This window comes from Excalfactoria chinensis, chromosome 4 (genome assembly GCF_039878825.1).
Source record: "Excalfactoria chinensis isolate bCotChi1 chromosome 4, bCotChi1.hap2, whole genome shotgun sequence".
Lineage (NCBI taxonomy): Eukaryota > Metazoa > Chordata > Aves > Galliformes > Phasianidae > Excalfactoria > Excalfactoria chinensis.
Genome location: NC_092828.1, coordinates 59,546,644 through 59,570,506, shown reverse-complemented (window position 1 = coordinate 59,570,506; position 23,863 = coordinate 59,546,644). Strand labels below are relative to the sequence as shown.

The window sequence follows — 23,863 nt, the reverse complement described above, 5'->3', positions numbered from 1 at the left end:
AACGCAGAACATTCATCACAGTCACCACACCAGCTAATTCTCAAAGTGCAAGAATAACAGCTGTATGTTCTCAGATAGCTTAACTCAATGTAGCATCGGCTCAAAAACCACCACAAATGAGAATCTGCTACAAAGCACAGTGAGAAGAATTAAAATGAAGCCTCAGTCTGACAGGTCCCCTGCTCTTCTCAGCACCATCCCATTCACAATTACAAACTTTCTACCAGAATCTCTCGCTTCAGTGAGACAGCAGCACATCCTACCTGCTCTGCACAGACCCTCGGTCACCATAGGAACAGGCTGCTGTGAACTCCCATCTCCCTTCAGGGTGTAATTATTCCAGCGTATCTCCCCACCTCCCCCCCGACCTGCAATGCTACTTCTTTGTTTAATTACTTTGTGTAGCCCCGGCTTATCCCACAGATTTTCAATTAAATTAAAAGCAATAAAAATCTATTTCAAATTGTTCACTTATTGTGCTTGAATCGCAATGCACTTAACAAAACACTTTTAATGGAGTCCTCGCTTAACATTCCTTCTGTCTCAGTGACCTTGAAGTTACTGAACATCTGTTTCATCCTTATCTTTCACTGAAATATTTTAGACAGATGTAGCCATAAAAAGTCATTGACCTCGAAATTCAAGCCCTTAATTCAATTATTCCTATGAAACCTATAGTTTGTGCATAATTAAGTCAGAAAGAAATGTGGTCACACACTGATTTTTTAACACTCCTGGCAGAAGAGAGCTCTCATCAAGAGAGCTCCTACAAAAAGCCCCAGTAACCTGGAGACCGAAAATTTCCATGTCAATTGAACTCTCTACCCCAAAGAAAGAAAAAGTCATCTGAACCTATTATTGTGCAAAATTGAAGTGGTCCCCCTGCATGCCTTTGATCACTTTGCATGTCTTAATTCCTTTTTCCACCCCTTTTGTTTCTGATATGTGCACTGGCCGAACTGAAAGGAACAATCTGTTACTAATTACTCCGATCTGCTCTGCACGCCCCTCCCAGCACAGCTGAGTGAGTGTGTGTGTGAGGGAGTGAGTGAGGGAGCATCATCCATGATCACTGCACAGAACTGGAAACAAAAACTCTACTGCTGCATGGCTCTGTTTCCCATCAGAGTCATGCCTTCCATTTTACACAGCTTCACACACTGTCCAGGCACCCAAGAATGCCGCGCAAAGGGCTAGACTCCTTCCTACCATCAGCATGTTTTGCTTCTCATTGTCCCCAAACAGTCACTTTTACACTAATTGTAAAGTTGGAAGGAGAAGAAGCTACTTATAATAAATGAGCATTTCAAGCCAACCGTACACCCTGCTCCCAAAGTCATTTGGGTTCCTGCTTCCCAAGCTGTGAGTGCCTCAGTAAGTTTTATCACTGCACAGGGCAGTGAGGGACTGAGGATGATGATCTCATGTTGCCTGTGCTCCAGTCAGAAGTGCTACATTTCTTCATGGCATCATACTTGGCAAGTGCTTGCCTGCTAAAACAGAGGTAGAGCAATGCACTTAAAATCAAGTAATCATTCTTCCGTATCTCTGGCACCGGCTCGTCATCTCCCAAGGACTGAAATTGCTTCCACGAAAGTAATAAGAGTTCTGCCATTAATTCAAGTGGCAACAGAATCAGGCTTAGCAATAGATTTTTTCTGCCATTAATAAAGTCTGCTCTTCTTTTTTTTTTTTTTTTTTTTTTTTTACTATTGCATACCTTCAGAAACACACACTCAGGCAAAAAAATCACACCAGTGCCCTTGGAACTGGATGCACACTCATTCTGCAACAACTCACAGCAAACAACTACCTGTTCACTGTCTGATTAACTTTTTTATCGGTAGTATTTTTAGTTTCCATCATCTCTACTCTTTCTGACAATTAAAATCAGATACTTACTGATGCCAACAGCCGTAATAAGTTTAATCGCAAGTTCTGGGATTTCGCACTGCATAAAGAAAGGTTCCAAAATGTAGCGTCCAAATGCCAAAGATATCACTGCTGTGGCTGCAGGGCTAGAGTGAAAAGAAAGAATAGAAACGAAAAAGCACAAAATTACTCTGCAGTAGCATGTAAACAATACTCATTTGGAATCATGCTGTAACATTATTATCACAGAAGCACAAGGTGTACCCAGCCTGTTGGTGACTATGGCACCATGTGCTCTCTTTCTTGAGCATAGCAGACAACCAGAAACGGTTTGGCTTTGCTCAGTGGCATTGATCCTGCCAGTGATAATTCTTACCCTGGGTGGTTTTACTATTTCCATGGTGTGAAGCAGCCATACACAGAAAAGAGATGCATCAGTGCAAATATTCATACCCATGCTTGCAGTGGACATGGCCAGATTTAATTTGTATAGGCAAATTTAAAGTTTAAAAGTTGTTGAAGACTGAAGTGTGGTGGTTTAGATACATCCCACCCCTCATAGCAAGCATATTAATTTCAATGAAGATGAGAATTCTGCTTTACTGAAATAGGAATCATAAAATAAACCCCAGTCTGTTACTGAAATCCGAGACAATATAAAAGACGAATGAAAATGGCATCTCCTAACATGCAAACACTATTTAAAATGCGTGTTATTTTTACTGACAAACTTTCCAGCACCATGACAGGGAAAATCCTCAAAGCACAGAAAACCCCTTCCACGCAACAGAGGAACGTAATGAAAGGGAGGCAAGCCTGTTGCATTTCCCAATTTGAAATGCCATCCCTACAGCCTTTCTCTTTGAGGCAAGCTAAGTATTTGCCAGAAACCTTCACATGTTACCTTCCACTGGATAGATCGCAGGATCTGAGCTCCATCATACTGCTACACACAGCAAGGAGAAAGGGGGCCTCAAAGGATTTCACTCAAAGGAGTGAAATAAGAGTCTCTGCAAATTTGTTATGAAAAATCTACGGCATTTAATGAAACAATGCCTTAAGTACAGAATATACCTCTCCCAGCTGAATTTTAACTAAAACATAGTTGCTAAGAACTGTGTGAAAACACTGCAGAGAAGTTGTTCTTGTTCATTGGAATGCTAAAGGGATTTCCCACCAGAGAGTTTTGCCTTTGAACTAAAAAGAACTACAACCCAACCAAAGTATCACACGCTGTGTTGGACAAAACCACAGGAAGCAAAGACCTGAAGCATATTCCTATGAGACCTTCTACATTAAGTGAAGGCAGATGATGGCCTGGGCACTTGTTCTACCTATCCATTTGCTGCCTTTACCTATCTAACTGACATAAGCAGCTCACCAGCCTCCATCTCTTATACTCTTACCTGCCCAGTTTGAACAGACCTAGATCAGACAGAAGAGCAGATCTCCAAAGCTTTCCCTGGTTTGTCTCCTCAGACTCTGCTCGTTCCTCCAGAACCTGGATTTTTCCCTCTTGTTTTAAGGAAAGCCTAGCTCCACACCATCCACTTTTAAAAACAAAGCTCCTAAGGTTATAACTTTAACAAATAGCTAGGTTTCCCAGCTTCTCACACAATTGGAGACAGGCTGCTTGCAGTGTGCTCAGCCAGTTGAGGCCAAAGCATAGGGAATGGGGCATTTTCCTTTTTGACTGCAATCATAAGGATCAGCAGGCTCCTAACAGCTGTGTGCTCACAAACGCACACAAAGCAAATTAGCAGCTTTCATTTAAAGGCAAAGAGAAAAGAAAAAGCCTGAAGAAGAAAGCCAGTGGGTGGGGGCAGACAGAGGGTCGGCAGTACACACAGCAGACTCATGAGTCACCTCTTTGCAGCTAGCTCCTACCCAACCTGCAGGGAGCAAGCACCAGATCCAAGTGCTGCAGACAGCTCCTTCAGTCATCCTCACTTGTTTGAGAACCTGCCTTCTTTTTTCTCTCTTCCTTTTTTTAGGTATACAGTACACCTGACTCCTGAGAGAAAAGATGTTCCCACCTGTACTTGATGAGGAGTATGGGGCGCTTCTACAGGCGATGCTAGCATGGTTTACTCAGTATGCAGGCACAGCTAAGTGTGTCTTAGACCATAAAATAGTGGCTGTATGTATATATGAGAACAGGAAATGTTTATTTTGGTTGTGGGCATGAAAATCCTGCAATCATTCAGAGGAAAAACAGGCTGAAGTGAGAAGTGTGTGTGCAGCTTGGCCCCCTGACAATAACACTGCTGCGCACTGAGGCTCAGCCCCTTTGGTAGCTGCAGCCAACTAGTTTGCCATACCAGAGTCAGCCCTAAAACTGTGCCCAGAGTTTTGGCAGTGCCGCTCTGATCACAAGTTACAACAAGTCCGTCTCCCTCACTGCCTCTTGGGTTGGATGATTAAAGGACCCACTGATGTTCTTTCCCATGCAACATGATTATTTACTGGGTGTGGGGCAGAGTGCAGTGACTAAGACTGTTTTGATGACACTCCTGGGACGCTGTCATGTGTACAGAAAAATAATGAAAAAAATAATCAAGGAGAAGACCTTACAAGGTCTGGTTTCTTGCAGGTACTCATGCCTAGGAACAGCATCTACCCACCTACTAGGGTGCAGGTTAACAAGGGGATTTCTCATGACTCTCCTTTCATGATTGTGCAAGGGTATAACTATGTTCACACCACTGTCTCCCTCAATGAAATCCGTAACTCCACTTCCTCTTTCTGGCTTTCTTTTCAGAAAACACTTAATACGATTAAAGGATCCAATCTTTCGTCACATTTGATGGAGTTTATTCAAAGGTTACGTATGGGTAGGGAGGATGCATGGGGCCATCTGACATGCATAATCATTTCCTCTGGAAATGAGATAAGGATTTACGGTTTCATAATGAGTCAGCACTGTTAGTGATTTTAAACTCAACAGTCTATGCTAGAACTCGTCAATATTATGTAAACATAGCTGCGATTTGTGATGAGGCTTGTGTGCCGGTGACTCATGTGCTTATATCAGAAGAGAATGCAAAGGAGTGCTGATTGGCCTAGGGCATGAATGCAGCATTCCTGAGTTTATTTCACACAAATGAACTGCCCTATTCTACAAGCAACGAGCTCTCCAGTTCCTGTAATACTGTAAAATAATATATATATATTTTAAAAGGGCCACATTTTAGTTTAACAAAAAGATCTATTAACTTTATGCAAATTTATTTGCTATGATCTAGTGAATCTGCATCTTTGTGTTGTAATTTCCCTATACAATACCAAGGGCTGTAGCAACCACAAACTTACATGCAATATCAGTACTTTGGGCATTTTAGATACATAAGGACTTATTATTGCTTTATTTGGCCAGCTTTCTGTAGTAGCTTCTCCAACACACCATGATAACAAAAGATGGGGACCAGAATTGTCATCTAGAGAAGACACAGCACCCACAGATCTGAAATCTATTGGGTGACAACTGTGCCAGGTGTTATTTCTGTATCCACAGACAATAGAGACTGCTCCAAAAGCCAGCACCTAGGCTTAGAAAATGTAAAGGTGACATTCCTCTTCCACTAGACTTCACGTAGGCATGGGTATTAACATCAACGGATATAGTAAGCTTAGCAAAATCAAAACAAGTCACTGAAGTTGTGTGACAGACAGCATTTGTAGAATCTCTTTTTTCCCATACATACACCTATGTCTTTTTGAATGTTTCAACAGTGAGAAGCAAAATAGCATTGTTAAATTGTCTGGAGCAGCCACACTAAAAAACTTAGCTGATAGATCAAGATATCTTTGCACTTCACATAGTGGAGAGTTTTCATCGTGACTGAGAAGTGTCGTGCCACAAGAGAAGGTACACACTTACCGAATAACAAGCAGTTCCACCCAGACTCTCACAAAAGCAGGAAGCGGGCCAAAAGCCTCCAGGATATATGTGTAGTGACCACCAGATTTCTTAATGCACGTTCCCAGCTCAGCATAGCAGAGGGCACCTGTGAGAATGAAACTGAGGCATCACAAGAGATATCCAGAAACACCTTTCCAAACATCTGTAAGGTGAACAACCAAGCTACTATGGTAACAAAACAACTTCTGATACATTCTAATCCTCCATATTTATATTTTTTTTCAAGAGGGTCAGAAGTTTGATGTCATTCAGACGGACGTGCAATTAGCCAAGCTGCAAATGTAGCTGGTTACATTTATGTGTAAACCGTGCAACAAAGTGTTTACAAGCAAGGTGCTTCTTACTCACCTACGCTGGTGTGGCATAAAGTGCTGCATCATGCCAACAGTGCAAAGCCCTCTGACACACAGTTGTGAGCAAATATTGCCTGGCACCATCCAGCTTCAGAAAACCCATCTCATCCTTGGAGGAAATATGGCATTCCCCTCCCTCCTCAGCCACAGGGGGAGCAAGCAACTGTCTCATTCATGTTTGGAATCAGGAATCACAGATGGAGGATTCTCCTCACCGGTACTCCTAACGTCTTGCACACCAAACTCAGGGAATGGCTTAGCACTATCAGCACTGAGGCAGCATTGGATTTCCCAGCAAAGAACAGCTCCCAAGGAGATCCTCAAGGATGCTATCAGCATGGTGTGTCACCCCAGGCATTATGGAGCAGCAACAGCACACTGTGACCATGAAGGCCTACACGAACCACCTGCTAACGCTGCATGATGGCCATCACCCAGCCTTACAGCCAGTGGATTCTTAGCTCCGTGGGCAAAGAGGGCACTGGGTTTGCACAATGCAGGCAGCCCTTTTTGGAGGAGCCACAAGAAAACCAGTTTGTAAGCACTGCATTACACAGAGCATAACAGAGATCAGCAACATATGCGAAGCCTTCTCCCCACCTGCTTTTGTGCTGCTACATGTTAAGGTGAAAACTACAGTTGTCAAGACCACCTGACACGTACCAAGCCCACTGAAGCCATAAGACTTTACAACACATTTCATCCTCATTCTTTTGCTTTGTTTGGGGATTTGCAAGAATACGACAGTTTTTATCCAATCATCTTTAGCTTTCCTGGAAATGTACTTACAGAAATTCTTAGAGCCACATTTTAAAAGAAATATAAAAGGACTATTGACAGGCTTTCTCTTTTCAACCTGCTCTGGCATGATTCTGAATGAAATCAAACCATGCTTTGGTACATATTACACAGACAACCTCAGCAATAGCCTAGGTGATCTTTGTATAAGGTTATACTGTAATTAAGTCTTGTAGGAAATTAAAAACATTATTGACAAAAATATTATGAAATAACAACCATAACAGGTCCATTTAGAGGGAAAAGGTAATATCTTTTACTGGAGCAAATTAGACAGATCTCTACATGTTGAGATCTGGAAAATGACCAGGAAAAGCCATCTGATTTTTTTCCACAGACTTTACTTCACAGTCAGAAAATTACTGCTATTGAAGTTAAAGCTAAATGGGAGATGCTTAAGCAAATTCTGTTTTGACTACACCTGAAGACCGGGGTCCTACAACAGAGTTACAAATTGTACTTGAGGTGCTTCTTTATAGGGGAATTTTTGTTACGGCAGGACTTAAACATTTGGACAACAGAATACGTTGCACATTGTGCCAGTACAATTAACATTTGACCAGAACAGGTCCTAACTTTCTTGAAACGTCTGTTTGGCTTGGGTGGACTTAGCCTCCACACACTCAGTGCTGCTTTTAAGCTCAGAGCCAAGTTATACAGGGTGGCATTTGCACATTCCACCTATTAGACAGACACGTGTTAGCCCCTATTTGTCCTCCCTACCTCGTGCCAGAAAACAAGTCGCCTCTGTTTTAAATAAAGCCAATACTCATGTTAGTTCCTCCGCTTCTTTGAGATTAACTCATTAAGGAGGTCAATGGACCCTCTGTCCCCCAGGAGTCAGGGTGAGGTTTTCAGCTCTGAATGGGGCTTTGTGAACAGAACAAACCACCCGGCATTCTTCAGAATGTAATATTGTTAAAAAGAAACACAGCAAAATTAGTAAAAACTGTCACAACAAACAGGCCAACAATAAAACTCATTTTCCACATTTGTTTCTGCTGCATTCATCCTTGCAACCTGAACTTTTCAAGGCACACTGAGAGCAGGGAATAAAGTGAAAAGCAGTAACATGAGACAGGGGAGAGGGGCTGTTGGTGTTACTACTCTGCTCCCTCTCATACCAACACAGATTACACACGGTGGGAGTTATTCCCTGAGACCTTGACCAAGTCTCCAGGGAACCAAGCAAAACTACCTCAACACTTTGCCCTGCACACCAGCTGGCAGGGGCCTCACAAGCAAACTGTGAGCTACTTCTTACAGCCAGAAGAACAGCACATTATGTACAGCACAGCTAACAGCAGAAAGCAGCTAATTGCTTTTTTCTTTAGGAACCCATGAGAAACAACCTGCACTCACAACCAGCGCTGACACGATGCTGGGTGACAAGGATTGTGGACTGCTGTGCCTTGCATGCAGCATTCTGCAGAGCAAAAGCCTTCCGCAGCCCCATTGGTCCTCAGGCTCCATGCTGAGCCTTGATATCCAATGGAAAATCAGACAAAAAATAGGAATAATCCACCAGCTGCCCCTCCAAACCAATTGGAAGCAGACTTACCGAAGAGCGAGAGGATGCCACATGCTGTCCAGACCGTCAAGGACATGCCAACACTACCCGTGTTCTTCAGGATCCCCTTGGGTGAGATGAAGATGCCAGCCCCAATGATAGTGCCAATGATGATGGAGATCCCCCTCAACAGCGTGACTTTCTTCTTCAGCACCACCTTCTCTTGTGGCTGCCTGCTGTCCATGGAAGGCAACCTGCCGTTCGGCTGCCCCTGCAAGTAGCTCCCATTAGAAACTGTCATGACAGCAGCTTTCCTCACCATGCTACCGTGCCACCAGCGCGCCAATGGCGAGCACAGCCAAAAAGTTCCCAGCAGCAACTCAAGGCTTTTTCCTCTCCCAGCCTCTTCCTCCACCGCCTCTTATCAGCAGGGTTGCTACTACGTGCAGGTAGAGCTCTGCTCTGCCCTGCTGCCTGCCAGTGCTCGCAGCACCTGCACCCTCACCCTGCCCACGGGCACTGCCCTATCGTTGGGAACCAGCTCAGCTTCCGCGAGGACCTGTATTTAAGCTCTTGTCGTACCAAGTTAGTCCAGCTGAATGATGATGCAAATTCTCCAGGTTTGCATCAGCCATTTGAGAAACCTCTGGCATTACTCAGCACTTTTTTTTTTTTTCTTCTCAAAGCGTAGGGGCATGTTGCACAACCGACCTGAGCGTGGTAGGAGGAACAAAGCCCTCTCAGGAAACCCAGCCCATCGAGCTCAGCACATCGCCGCCAGCACCCCCAGACACGCTCCCTAGTTTGTTACAGCAACTTGTACGCAGAAACAAAAGCCTGCCGAAACACAAAGCGTGTCGGAGCGCGAGGGGAAAAGAAATCAAACAGGATACGTCAGCTCTGGGTCTGATCCAGCTGCTTTTTCTCTCAGCTCTCTTAGTGAAAGTTCAGCGCTCAGGGCTGAACTCTTCGTCCTGCTGCAGCGGGTCAGCCTCTGCCTACCTGCAAGCTTAGGGGGACTGCCTCCACCTTCCTAAAGAACACATACAGACCCCTGTTAGCCTGTGTTGCCTGGCAACACACCCAAATCAGACTCGTGAAAATCTAGGTTACTTCCCCAGAACAGTAATTTTCATACAGGCGGTGTTTCTGGATGTTGGTAGCAACTCAACAGTGACACTTCCCCTTTGGAAACACCATCCCTGTCTGCAGATGCCATGCTCTGGCAGGAGAAGAGCTGCAGGGAGCATGGGGTCTCCGGCCACTCAGCAAGCCAAGCGTTCCTTCTCACAAAGCCCCTCAGAGCAGTCAGACTGCTGGACCCTACAAACTTCTTTTTCACTGCCTGATTACTCAAATTCCAACCTGAGAAATTAAAATCTTTAAAAGAAGAACCCTCTCCTAAAGCAGAATGAAAATCACTAGCCTTCAAGTGCTTGTCAGCTAATTAAGGGGCATGCAATATGTGCCAAAGGGAAAAATCCTGCCCAGCTTAACTTCTGCAGCTGCTCGTGGCTTCACATCAGATCAGTGCACAGAGAAGTGATTCCTGGGGTTGCTGTTTAATTGGGACCTGGGATTGGGGTGGGGAAAGATAGCAATAAAGCAGCATTTTATCATGTGAAAAACAGGCACAGGGCTCTGAGCACAACTGTGCTTTCACGTTTATTTGGGAAACAGGAGATGCTGGAGTACTAAAACTGCAGCTGTAAAATTATGGTGATTTTAAAGCCTCACATTTTCAGTTATCACTCACCTGTAATAATTTGCACCGAGGTGAAACAAGGCATGCTAAAAGCTTATCTGGTTTAAATGCATGCAGATAAAAACAGAAGGCATTTCAGCTTTTGACTGCAGACTGGCACTGCCTGTTTTCTGAACACATCCTGCCCTGCCTGCCCCAGCACAGCTTGCACCTGACCTCAGGACACACCTGCTCCTCATGCAGCACTGCTGGGTCTGAACCGAGCTGTCTCTCCCAGTACTGGTCACAAATGAAGCCACGAGGAGGTGTCATACTACACAGAACTGTTTTCCCTTGGTGTACATTTGTTAAGCAGTCCCTCCATGAGATTATTAATGCCTGAAGTAAATAACCAGTTCTAACCAGGAAAAACCGTTCACCACAGAACTGGAGTGGGCTCATGATCTTTATTCTCATTTCTGAAGGCTGTTTTCAGAAGAAACACATGACATCTTGAAACATCTAATAGCATAATGTAGTCATTCTTACCCAATGATTACCCTCTGTTTCAGTAGGAAGATGGCTCTAGGATCACATCAAAGCTCAGTGGGCTCCCAGCTGATCCCCAGGCAGCTCCCCACCACCCAGCCATCTGCATCAGTATAAGCACTGGGCAGTCAAATGGCTTTCTATTTTCATTTGATCCCTAGCCAAAAGAATGCAAATATGTTCTGAATCCACAACTGCCCTTTGGACATCGCTAGTAACACTCCCCCACACAGGGAAAAGGGTGCCTGCTGCTTCTACCAGGGGAGGATAGTGGGCATGGAAAGCTTAAGACTACGTAGAACTCCCACCAAACTGTCTAAAGTGTGAATAATCAAGGAGGGATAGATGCAGAAAACCCTTTTTCTGAACTATTGGCAGCTTGCTCATGATTACGCTATTTGCAGCCTTCCCAGTGAGCGCTGCAGTGTATAGCATTTCTCTATGCTATCCATTAATATCAAACAAGTTCCTACATTCAAAGCTTACTTCAAACTATGAGAACAGAGATTACTTATTTGGTGCTCGGGGATGGTTTGTGGTTTTCTGTAAATTTGACGAGAATCCTTTGCTGAGAATGCCCACTGCTGCCCCACAGTACACAGAATGTTCCAAACCTGTTTCCATTACCTGCAGCCCAACACGGGCTGTCGTACCTTCCCTGGGCAACCACAGTACAGCACTCAGCCTTTTTCAGAGAGCTCTTCTGAAGGTGTGGGGCTTAACTTGCCTGACGTTCAAGAAAAGCCGCCTTCTTCCATAAAAACCTGCACTGGAAGCAGAGCAAAAAGATAAAAGGTACAAATTTCTTTAGACTGCTGAAATTATTGGAAGCAGTGGAAGTAAAGACAGTGCTCTGAAAACAAACCTTCAGCCCCCGATGGCAGCTGGCATTGTGCACGGATTTTTATTGTTTCTCTTTGCTTTTTTCCCCCTCCCTCCCCAGACATTTTCTCCTGAGCAAACACTTTCAAACAGAGATCCTTAAAGTGAGATGGCTTTCTTCTGAACTGCACCATCAGCCCTGGGACAGTGTTGCACAGACTGAAAAAGCCTTGATGCAGAGTTGTTACTAGCAGGGCTTGTGCTAGATTCCTGGACACGACTAAACCTTAACTCTGAAGAAGCTACAGAGTGGATATTTCCCCTGAGAAATGCTACCAAACAAACACACACACCTTAAAATTCAAGTCCGGACTTGAGTTTCAACTTCTCAAGCCCACATAAACTCCTTGATTTTGAGGTGTAGCAAGCATATTTTGATAATCCTTCCAGGCATTTGTATATCAGCTCATGGAATCAAGCAACTCCAGAGTCACAAGTCGAGCCTTCAGGCCACACATTGCCACAGCCACTGGAGACACAGAATAAAAAGGAAGTATGGTGAGGCAAGGAAAACCCCAAACTTCTCCGTGTGGGTGTCACGGCATGAAAAAGTTGTTTAGAAAACTGAATCTTCTCTGCATAACCTGAAACTGCTTGCGAGCCTCAGAAAGCAGTTCTGTAGGAAAGCGGTAGTCTGGTTTCACATGTCAGAGGAGGACAAAATACCTACAAGTCTTTGTTTCATGTAGACTATCTACGCAGTAAAAACTTGTGACTGGGGATTTTCTGCTCCTTTTGTAATGTTAAGAAATATTTTAACTAGCTCTGGGAAAAAAAATATACCTGTAAGCAATTTAAGTGCTCAGGTGTTACTGGGAATTAAGTGAGAAAAGCATCATCATACAAAGAAATCCCAGTAGATCAAGATGGGTTTTAATGTTATAAAGAAAACCTGGGACTGCAAGAAGATGCTACGATCTCTACTGCCAGCCAAAGTTTTAGTTAAAAAAGGGAATTATAGAGAAAGCTGGGGATGTTATTTTGTAGACAGTCTCACAAATTACTCAATTATTTTGCATTCCATTTTCTGCTGGATACAAAGATACTTAGAAGAAAGGAAAGAAAAAAAAGGAGTGAAATAGTTCCCCAGTTCATAGGTTTTAAAAATCAAACAAAAGCCTAGAAGAAATCCAAAAGCAATTCAAATGTTACTTCATGAATTTTTAGTAGAAGACTTCCAACAAAATGCCTATGCAGTCAGCAAATAGAAATCTGCTTCCAAGAAGCCTACAGACAACGACAGCAGTTTAGAAAGCAAATACTTCTGAAAGATTCTATCTCCATTTCCAGGGCTGTTCAGCCTGGAGAAGAAATGGCTTGGGAAAGACCAGATAGCAGCCTTTCAGTATCTAAAAGGGGGGTGGTAAGAAAGAAGGGGACAGACTCTTTAGAGGGGTCTGCTGTGATAGAGCAAGGGGAAATGGTTTCAAACTGAAAGAGGGGAGATTTTGCATAGATGTAAGAAAGAGGGGTTTTGTTTTGTTGCTTTTTGCTTTGTTTATTTTACCATAGGGTTGTTGAGGCACTGGAATGGGTCAGCCAGAGAGATGGTGGATGTCCCATCCTTGGAGACATTCAAAGTTGGGCTGGACAAGGCTCTGAGCAACCTGCTGTAGCTCTAAGTGTCCCTGTTCATTGCAGGGAAGTTGGGCTACATGACCTTTAAAGGTCCCTTCCAACTCAAAGGATTCTATGATTCAATTAGCTGATACCTGCCTATCCATTTTCAGATAGAAAAGAAAAAACAAAGCTTTTCAGAAATCCTTCCTGTGTTTTTTACTACTAGAGTTTTATTTCCAGCTGCAACCATGATAATTCCAACTGAACAGTTGGACGTTTTAATGATTTATTTTATTTTTTTTTTCAAATGGACAAAAATCATTAATGCCTGGTGCCAAGCAAGAAAACTTCAAATGAGAAATAGCCAATTTTTACAGAAGCCCTACATACATAGATAAAGGATTGTGCTTTACACCATCTTGTTTTTCATATTTGGAACCTATGCAATTATAGCCTAAGCAATGCTGTACATAAATATGATTCTTAATTTTTCTGTTTGCATTTCTTGTCAGCAGAATGAGACAACAATTTTCATAGTCACTATGTTATCCTTCCTCATCTTTTGGATGCACACACTGAGATATCCCATGGCTTTCAAGAATCAAGACTGTGGTAAATTTCTGTCAAAAATGCACAGATTCCTGGAACAAATACAAGTTTATTGTTGGCTTCAGTAAGCTGAGATTTAAGTTGAGATGTCTTAACATAGCTTCACACTAGGTAAAAACCTTGTAATGTGAAGAAATCATGTAACAGTTACTTAGATTATCATACTGAGACTTGGCTGTTTAACTAATCTGTATTTGCTTTTATTGCATTTTTCATGCAATGTATCCTGTATTACATACACAAGAAATAGGATGCTGGGGTACTTACCTTCCTCCTCTATTTGGCCAGGTCCCACACTTCATGCAAATCACATTCTCCCATGATGAGTCAAATTTTCTATGAAATCCTTTTAAGGAGTTAACGATACTTATCCCAAATCACAGGTGTGACAACGAAATCCAGCCACTGAATCCTGTTACTGAAATAATCTATACTAAATCTTGGAAAGGGGAGTTTTCAAAAACTTGAGCAAAATTTCAATGTATTGACCGCTCCCCAGGGAAATCTTTCAGATCACGTTTCCTAATCTGAACTCCAATTCCTTACACTCACCACAAAAGAAGGTCACCCTTCCTTCTTGTCGAGTTTAATGAGCTCATTCCCCTCCTGTTGCATACAACTTAGACTAGATGGAGCATAGATTCAGTTATTTGATTTTTCTGAAACAAAAAACTCTCACCCAAGCACCCAAGAATAATTGTAATGGGATTTTTAGTTCCCTTTTCATTCCTCTCTCAATTGCCAGATGCAGCAGTAGAATTGCACCTGTGGATTTCTCCTTTGGTTCATTTAATATAGCTTTTTGTCTGGAGACCAACCAAGTCCTGACCACAGCATTTTGCCGTTCATGAACACAACAGGGTCAGGTTCCAGTCAATAAATTGTCAGGTAGTTAGCACTTCTTTAACATCAGCAGCAATGGCACAACACGTGCATTTAAAGATGGACAAAATCTTCCCAGTCAAGGGCTGAAGCAGTGGGAGAGTTTACGAAAAGGAGGGATTAAATGGAGAAAAGCAAAAGCACTACTCGACGTGGGTGTGCAGAAATGCTTCACTGGCAATTGGCGGTCAATCATTCACACTGGCATCATAATTTAGCAATGAAATGTGGCTTATGGATCCTACAGGGAATTGTTTTATTGGCATCTAAATGTGCACACTATGTCTTCTTGAAGTATTAAAAACTCCATCAGAAAGAGCAGTCGTTTGGAGTGCTGCCAAGGCAGTTCAGCAGTTTGTACAATCCTGCTCCATATATTATTCCTACATTTCAATAGAGAAGAGCATCTTAGTGCTGAGGTCAGCTTCTGTTTCTTCTTTGAAAGTGGAGTTCCTCTTTTCCACATTCACAATATACTCTTCAGAGGTACTGTCCATCCAAGTAGGACTAGAAGAAGGTACTGACCAACGCTGTACTGTAAATCACATGAATACTTAAGTATAACAGAAACTTAAGCTGGGGGAAGCCTGGCCTTCTCCTGTATCAATTTTTGTCCAGGTTACATAATGCAGACTTTTCTATGCTTACTGACAGGAAGATAGTCTAAGCAGAGAGATCGAGATAATCATTTGCAGATATTATTTACTAATAATTAACTTTGGTTTATTAATTTCCTTCAGAGAAAATAGGGAAAGTACAGCATCCCAATTTGACTTTCTGAAAGCCACATCGATTTAAAGACACATCCTCATACACCATAGTAACAATTTTGGTATGCCTGGGTTATTTCGCCATTTGTTGATCCTTTCATTTTCCTTTTTCATTTCTCACCTTTTCTCTCACTTTAGGTACACTCTATAAATTCTGAGCTGAGGTAGGAGCTATTCAGAAATTTCTCTTATTTTTCCATACTTTCCAATGCCCCTTCCCAGGGCAAAATATGAATTTCTGTGAACAAAGTCTCATTCATTCTTTGATCTCAGCGTCCATCATGAATGCAGATAGCTTATTAAACCTGTATCAAGAAAACAAACAGCTTACCTCAGGGCTATTTTATTGTCCTGCTTGCCCCTCCGGCTATTTCAGCATTGCTCATTTGAGGAGGAGGACTTGACCAACCAGCTCTGAGCCAGCCTCATTGTAAGGGTGTTCTCAACCTTTCTCTCCTAACATCCTCCTCCAGCCTAGCCTTGCACAGGAAGACAATGAGCAACCGTACTGATAGCACTCTCACTAAAACAGATTAACAACCACAAATCTGTCTGAAACTGGGAAGATGAAAGAACTGATAGAAGACACCTGGTTCAACAACTAAGGCACCTAAAAGAAAAGCATGCCTGTGAATCCATTTATCTTACTCCATAAATAGTGAGCAGCCCAAGAGCTCCTTGAGCTCTCCTGCACAGCAGTGAGGCTGCAAGACAGTCTCACATCAAGTAGGGATGCCTTTTGAGGTCATGCAGAGATCCCTTACACCTTGATGACAAGATGTCTTGCCAGTGCAGATTCTGGATATGTGACTAATAGTTCTTTTTTAAGGTTAGCTAGCTTCATTAAGATTATATCTTAGATTCACTGTAAGCTTTGCCAGCTTTGCCAAAATCACATTTTAGACTATCCATGTAACATGGACAAAACTATCCATGCCTTTCATTGTTTCATCTTCCCTTCTGTAGGCACCATCCTTACTCACTAATAAAAGAAAAACTCAAATTTTTAATACACCTCGCTATCAATACCAACTCCTAAAAAACATAAATTCTCAGAGCATTTTTCTGCCTGGGCTGTGAGCACACAATTAGAGTAGCTGGCTTTCGGGGGTCATTCTCATGGTAATGGCAAATGTGGGGTGTGCCATAAGCTCAGCAGGTCCTTTTTCAAATGGAAAAGGCTTAACCGCTCCTTTATCACCACAAAAAATAGCAGAACAGGCAATAACAGTCAAAACACCAAAAAAGTGCCAACAGATCCCGATGCCAGAAAGGAGTAGCTTTGATGGACTGTCTTCCTTATACAGACAGCCTGGGTAAGTTGTAAAGAATGGAGAATACCTTTGTGAACCACAGCGCAAAGGACCGAAAGGTCAAAGTAGTAAATAATTTTACTTAACAGAATGTATTGGGCTTTATATATCTAATATTAGTTCCCAAGACAAAAGTTATTCTGAACACACTAGGTGACAAAATAGGAGTCCAATCTCTTGACAATTGCTCTGTCAGAGACCTGGAAATGAGAAATGATGCTCTGAGAAACAATTTGTCTTCCTAACTCTCCTTCAGTCTCCTCCAGTCCAGTTTTCCTGGATGAGTTCTGAGCCTCCAGCCTTCTGCATGACACACATGCAACTAGGTTATTTGGGAACCAATGCACCAACACAGTGAAGTCATAGTGACTGGTGAGTCTTTCCAAGATTTGGGAGAACTTTGTACATACCCTGTTTTAATTTCATCTGTTGAGATTATCTTACCCCAGCCTAACCTACACACATAGATAGAAAACATCTCTTTAAACTTCACGGTCTCCTCATAAGTTAATACATCTTTTTCAATCTGAAAAAGAATTAAAATGACCCCCTCCACACAGTCCAACGTGTCATCCACTCAGTGCATTTTCCGGTCAGTTAAACAAATAATACAAATGCACTTTTCAATCACTTAGGCTAAAGACCAAAGCTAAAATTCCAAGCCTTACATACACCAAGGGTTGAACTTTTTACATCAATTCTTATCCTGTTCTGAGTACAATCAACTCAAATAACATAAAATCCTAGTATGTCTTCTCAGAAAGCAAGTGGCAACTCCTCAGGGCAAAATACCTGCACATTTGTATTTCCTCTTGTGTGACCTTGAATATACTTCCTCTTCCCCACTTCTGATACTTAGTAACAGACCTGGGAGAGCAGAGAGGAGGGTGAAGACAGAAAAACAGGAATTGTGACAACTTCTGGTTAAAAAAAAATATTCTTTTCTTGGTTCTGGTGGCAAAGTTTGCATCAGTTTTCTTGCATTCCATAGCTGTAGCTATCACCAACCTCGTTTTTAAGGGAAAACTGTCAGAGTATGCAAAAGTAATTCCAAAGCTAAAAGGCAGGAACACTTCAGCCTCTGTCTTCTGGATTTTCACATCTGTTGGCAGTTTCTGTAATTGAAGCAGCAGATTCAAATCTCAGTGCCACAAAATAAATAATGAGGTGTAACAGTACAGAAGTTTATTAGGTTAAAAGGAAACCTGCAACTATTTTGTTCAGCAAATATAGCCTGGAAGTAAAAATAATATCGTGGGAACAAAAATAAATATGTATTAGTTTGTTTTAATCCTTGAAAATAAACATCCAGGTGCATAGGAAACTGCATATTTCAGCTCATCAGGGAGTGTGCAAGGATAGATGAAAGGACTTTTGGCTCCTTCGTCTCTAACCAGTTGACAGGCTGGTCTCTGAATTTTAACAGAGCCTGGGGAATATGTGGTTTTGTTCCTGCTCAGATATGAAGAGAGCCAGTCATACCCAAAGCATTGCTGTAAGACCTCAAGAAATAACACCAAAATGGCAGGCAGGCAGGCAGGCATCAGCACAACCCCAGCATCATCAGTGCAGAAGAAAAACCTGTATCTGTGTGATTACTTGTGGCAGAGCCTATCAGCTCCAGGTCCAGAATCTGCCCCTGAAAATAAATATAAATCGGTCTGATTGTGCGGGAAGTACCCAGGGCAAACATTTTCAATTGCCTCTTTGAGCAAATTGAATTGTGCCTATTGGCAATATCTATCACCTCGAGAAAGGGATGCTTCTTTGCTCCAGACAAGACAGATGTACAGTTTAAACCTCTCAGTTACCAAAATGTCCTTCCTATCTAGCTGCCAGGCAAACTAGTCAGCTTTGCATGAAAACCTGAGGATATGATGTTCTGTACAACCTCCCTGGTATTTAAAATAATGAAATTCAGCTTCTGCTTATGATTATGCTGAGCAGATAGCCAGATTTTGTTTAACTTTACCTGCATGCCACTTCTGCTACCTAACTCCTCTTCAAATCCAGAACTGTAGAAATTAATTCCCCATTTGGGGCTCTTTGATGTATTCATTTTGGTTATTTTTCTGTTCATCAGAAGGACTCTAGAGGATAAAAATATCTAACACCATCCTGAAGAGGAAAACATTATAAACAGATTACAAGCAGCGTGCATTCAAATAAATTACATGTTTAAATGTGTCAGTTAAATTATAATGCTCAATTAGACAGCTAATTATGTCGAAAATGCAGTTGTGCGCATAAACTGATGGCCACTCCCCCAGCCTGCCTGGCTGCTTCCATTCATACATTGTCCCTTTCTAGGTTTTATCTTTCAAATATCACCTGGTGGAAGGTTTATATAAGTGCGGTCATACACTGCTCCACTGTTACTTCATTTAAAAAAAATCATTTTAAATCCTATTCAGCATTCCCACTGAGCTGTACTACCTGCCGTCAGAACTGTAGGGCTGGTAGGGTAGGATCTGTGGAGCAGATGCCCAGATTTGTAGGGGTCGCTTTCCCTCTCTCAGCAATGTTTCATTTTTAGTTACCATCACCACATCATTTTAAAATCATACAATCCATTTGTTTTTAATTTACCTGCACACATGAGTTTCACAGTGACTTTTTGAATTAAAAGAGAAGCTACGCCTGAAACCATAATGGCAACATTTACGTTTAGAAAGCACTGTGTTAAAATTGCTGCTGTGCTCATTAATAGGACTTGGCAACCAAGTAGCAGAAAGACTCTGCAAGAGTAAGTAAATCAAAATTTGATTTCAGGATAATACCTTGTGTGACAAAACAGATCCACATACACATTTATGACATATACACAATCATTATGCCAGAGAAACCTTTTAAGATATATTGTCTCCGATTTACCCTTCATTTAATTTCTGTAAGTTTACTGTGTATATTAGGATCCAAACTAACTGAAGCATTTACACAGCAAAATCCAAGCTCTCATAAAGGATGACTTCTGTGAATAGCTAAATGACTTGGTTGGTGCTTCCAGGCCATGACGTATCTCATTTCTTACAAAATGAAAGGGATCATTAGTAAAGTTCATCAGTATCACCATGTTTGACATTTCAGCAAAATAAAGACAGCGTGAAACTACCAAACAGAAAAATCAGCTCCACTGCACAGTTCAGCATAACAGCAGCACTTCAAACAGTCAGCTCTGCTATTCAGTTCTCCTGCTTAAATGATACAGAAAAAATTAATGCTGGAAAAGCAAGCAAACAAACAAACAAACAAAAACAAACACCATAAGCCTGACCATTCCCTTATTGTTTGATATTTCTTCTGAATGGCCCAGAGTACACATTACGTTTTAAGGTCTGAAAAAATTATGATAGAGTTTCTCCCCACTGTCAAGCCACATATGCCAGAAATATTTGTAAAATTGTTCTCAGTTAGTCTATATCTCACCATAATCCATGTAAGAGACCTGCCAATAGAGGGGAAAAAAAACCAAACAACAAAAATAACCCTGTGACTGCAGGTCTCAGCATACGTGGCAGCAAAACTGAGCTCCTTGCAATATCAAAATCAACCTGGATAAGTACTGCAAATGATATATGAGCCATGGCCTTGACAATACAACAGACAAAAATGATCTATTGTACTCTGCCTTTTTTATTTATCACCTCTTTCAAGAAGGAAAGCATTCGTAATTATGCTCTCTGACAGTTCCTCTGAAATACCTCTGAAATCAGGGAATTCCAGGGTGTGTTTTTATGGCACACACTAAAAATTATCAAATTGCACTTTGAACATAAAAATCCTGCTTAAACCCTCTTCCAAAAATTTTTTATTGAAATCCACATATCAGTGTCTGACACGTCACTTTGAACCACTAGCCATGGCACAACAGACTATTGGAAATACATAGAAATGGGGTTTGTACTTATCATTCAGCTCTAGGTCTCTGAGCAGTGCTGGCCTGCCAAGGCACAGAGTGACACTGAGAGGGGATACAGACTGCTTAAAGATTTTTAAAGGTTCTTATAGCTGTCACTAAGCTCGGTGCTCCACAACAGATTGAAAAATGTGAGAGGCTTTCCAGCTGAAGTCACGTGGGTGTTAAAGAGGATTAACATGAACAGCCAACTAGCAATTGCCAATTTCTTTCTTTCTGGTTTTTTAATCCTCCTCTCTTTATATCTTGCAATAAAACATTTCTTGCCTCCTATTCTATATATTTTCCCCTCTTGGAATAATGCATAAAGGAAGCTGGAAGCCATTTAATAGATGCATCTAGCACAACGAAATTTCGCGCTATAGACTCTGCGGATGCAGACTGTGCAGTAAATCGCACTCGAAGCAGAGAGTATTAAATCACAGAACTACTGGAACAACTCAGGGTCACAACTGCTCATTTACACAATTCAGCTGCTGTATGCTTATCTCTGCATTCTCTCCAGCCCCCAGTGCGTATATCAACAAAACCTGTTCAGTCAGAAAAACACCTTTTGCTTTGCATCCAAAGCCACTTCAGACAGAAACAGAATAGAAATGTTTTGGATGAATCAAACTAAACTGCAGTCTTCACAGGGCAGAGCAGCCTTCACAGGGTGGCACCCCTCAGAAGGAGAAGGGAGGCTGTGCCACCTCGTCCCAACAGCTGGGCTGCTTTCGCCTTCACCTACACCTTCGAAACATGAGGGACATCATGGCTTGGTCCAGTCCTGTAAACACCATTCAAACACAGCACAGTGGAAAAATAGTGGGTCCAGAGTACTGCAGTTAATACTGAGCCAATAGTATTCATCTTCTTCCTCTAGGAACATTTCTTTTGACAACAAACAAGTCACTTACCTCATTAACTTCTGTACATCAGATTAAGGCCACCCCTTCACTGGGTCTCCCAAGAAAGAGTGCTGCAACAGCTGTGGGTCCAAGGGTTCTTGACGCAGAAGATGCATCCAAATTGTTACTGTATGAATGGCCTCCACCATGAATTTGCACAAGCACTTTTCAGACATCCTTCCACTTTGGAGAAAAAAGGTATTTTTTTTTATTTATATCCAAAATTTTTCTTTTGTTTTAGGCCATATGCTCAAGAAACAAACAAACAAAAAACCCGCCTACCTCCACCCCCCTCCAAAAAAATCCCACAACCATTCTCCTTTTTTAAATTCTTATAGATTCACTTTAGAGAGCATTTTTCAAGATCGTACCTTTCAACAACTTTAAGGAGATAGATTTTTTAAAAGATAATAATAACAATGAACCCTGATCTTCCTGATTCTATTTTCCATTAAGGTTGTTGAATATAATTCAGAAGAGCAATTTGGCATCTATACGCACTTAAACATTTCCAAATTTCTCTTTTAAATTCCTTGGGAAGTAATGGTCAGATTTCAGTGCCAAGATGAGGAAGATAAATTTACAAATGAGACCTTTGAGAAACAGGTTATAGTGAATTTTAACTATTACGTAGAGTGTTCTCCAGGTGGAAAAAAAAGCCAGAGGTAAGGTAGGCCCCTGGTTCTCTTACATTGTTCATTTAGGTCAGAAACCTTTGTAATGATTGAATATTTTAAACTCATTCCCCAGAAAAAACATATGATCTCTATTCACCTTTTTTTAGTAAAAACTCTCTCGAAGTACAGAGTTGTCTGAGTCCATATGATCTGCAGTGGGGAAGAAGTGGAACATCAGCATGGTAAGAGACTGACTTTCACCATTGGGCTGATGCTCCAGTACAGTGCCTTCCTCTTGTTGTGTCCTTTTACGAGTGATATTAACTCCACACAGGCCAACTCTGCTATCAGAGAAAGCCCAAAATGGGGGTAGTTTAGATGACAAAATAAAACAAGAACGATAATTTTCCACCATAGTCGTATTTCTTATAATTCATTTAGTCTTTATTCAATTATCTTAAACCAGATAATCTATGTATCATAATTTAACAAGGACAAAATACCGTTCAAGGGATACCTGTTAATAGTATTTAAGGCATTAACAATCTGAATGCTATTCAGTTCTCTGAGAGATCTTTAGCTCCTGCTTATTTGGGTAGAGGTTTCTAGATGAAAGAAAGACAACTTCAGCAGAATATTGGCTTGATGATCTTTTAAAATACTTATTCAATGGCAAATAACATTTTTTAAAAACAAGAATACATATTCAAACAGATTGAATGGAACACAATAATGCAAGGGAGAAAATCTGGCAGATATTCATTTTAAAGTAAACAGCATTTATACTCTGAAATTTCTAACTCTGTTGTTGGCCACATCACACAGTTTACATGTGATAAATAGAGAAACCAAATTAAGAGGAAGAAAGACTCAGCTTCATGTTCTCCTGAAGGGACAGAGAGGAAGTTCCATAAGTACATTCTTGCATCCAGTTGTTGAAAGAAATGTGTATAAGCTGCACAACAACCTCTGTCATGAACCATCAAGAAAATGCGAACCCTATGCTATAAACCACCTTCACTGCAAAATTAACTCTACCAGCTGGCAGTACTAATCAAGAACACAGTAAATTTATATATCATACTGCACAAGCAGCACAGAAGTAAAAAGGAAGCAACTGTGCACACTTTTTGCACACTTACTTTTTGCACAACAGTGCAGAAAGAAATGCACGGCCAACTCTATGTGATTTAACTACGCTTATCTCAGAATCTCATCCAATGACAATCACCGACCAACCTCAGCATCTAATCACAGAGACACTGACAATACTGATCATTCTATTTTTACATGGCAATCAAGTAATTTCCATTGCTTTAAAGAGAAAGCAACCCACCCTCCTTTGTCTCCTGGGTTCAGTATACCCATTATCAATATGAAGTTCACTCTTTCATACATTTCATCATAATCCTGTGCTTTTGATATCACTGTTTGCTGTGAAAATCATTACAAACATCAAACTGAGCTTTTTACTTACACACACACACACACACAGAGAATTACCCGGGTTGGAAGGGACCTCAAGGATCATGTAGGCTAGTGTACATCAAGTTTTCTAAAGTAGGTTTTGGTGGTTTTTGCAAAATTTCCACCCCTGTGAGTAACAAACAAGGGAATTTTTCACACTGCTTTTCAGCCAAAAAAACAACTCATAGCCTCCAAATGACTGTGGACAGCAGGTCCTGAGAATTCTGTTTTTACCATCAGCTTACACTCAAACTTCCCTTTTCTTGTAT

At 41.5% G+C, this 23,863-nt stretch overlaps 1 protein-coding gene across 1 annotated transcript in view; it reads right to left on the bottom strand.

Moving 5' to 3' along the window:
• SLC7A11 (solute carrier family 7 member 11) overlaps positions 1-8,994 on the bottom strand; it is a 57,260-nt gene extending 48,266 nt beyond the window's left edge. The window contains exons 1-3 of the mRNA XM_072334878.1: positions 8,507-8,994; positions 5,753-5,879; positions 1,903-2,018 (exon numbers count right to left, since the gene is read on the bottom strand). Of these exons, the coding sequence (XP_072190979.1) occupies positions 1,903-2,018; positions 5,753-5,879; positions 8,507-8,777 (514 nt within the window). The 5' untranslated portion in view covers positions 8,778-8,994. The remainder of the gene's footprint in view (positions 1-1,902; positions 2,019-5,752; positions 5,880-8,506) is intronic.
• Positions 8,995-23,863: the final 14,869 nt, after the last annotated feature.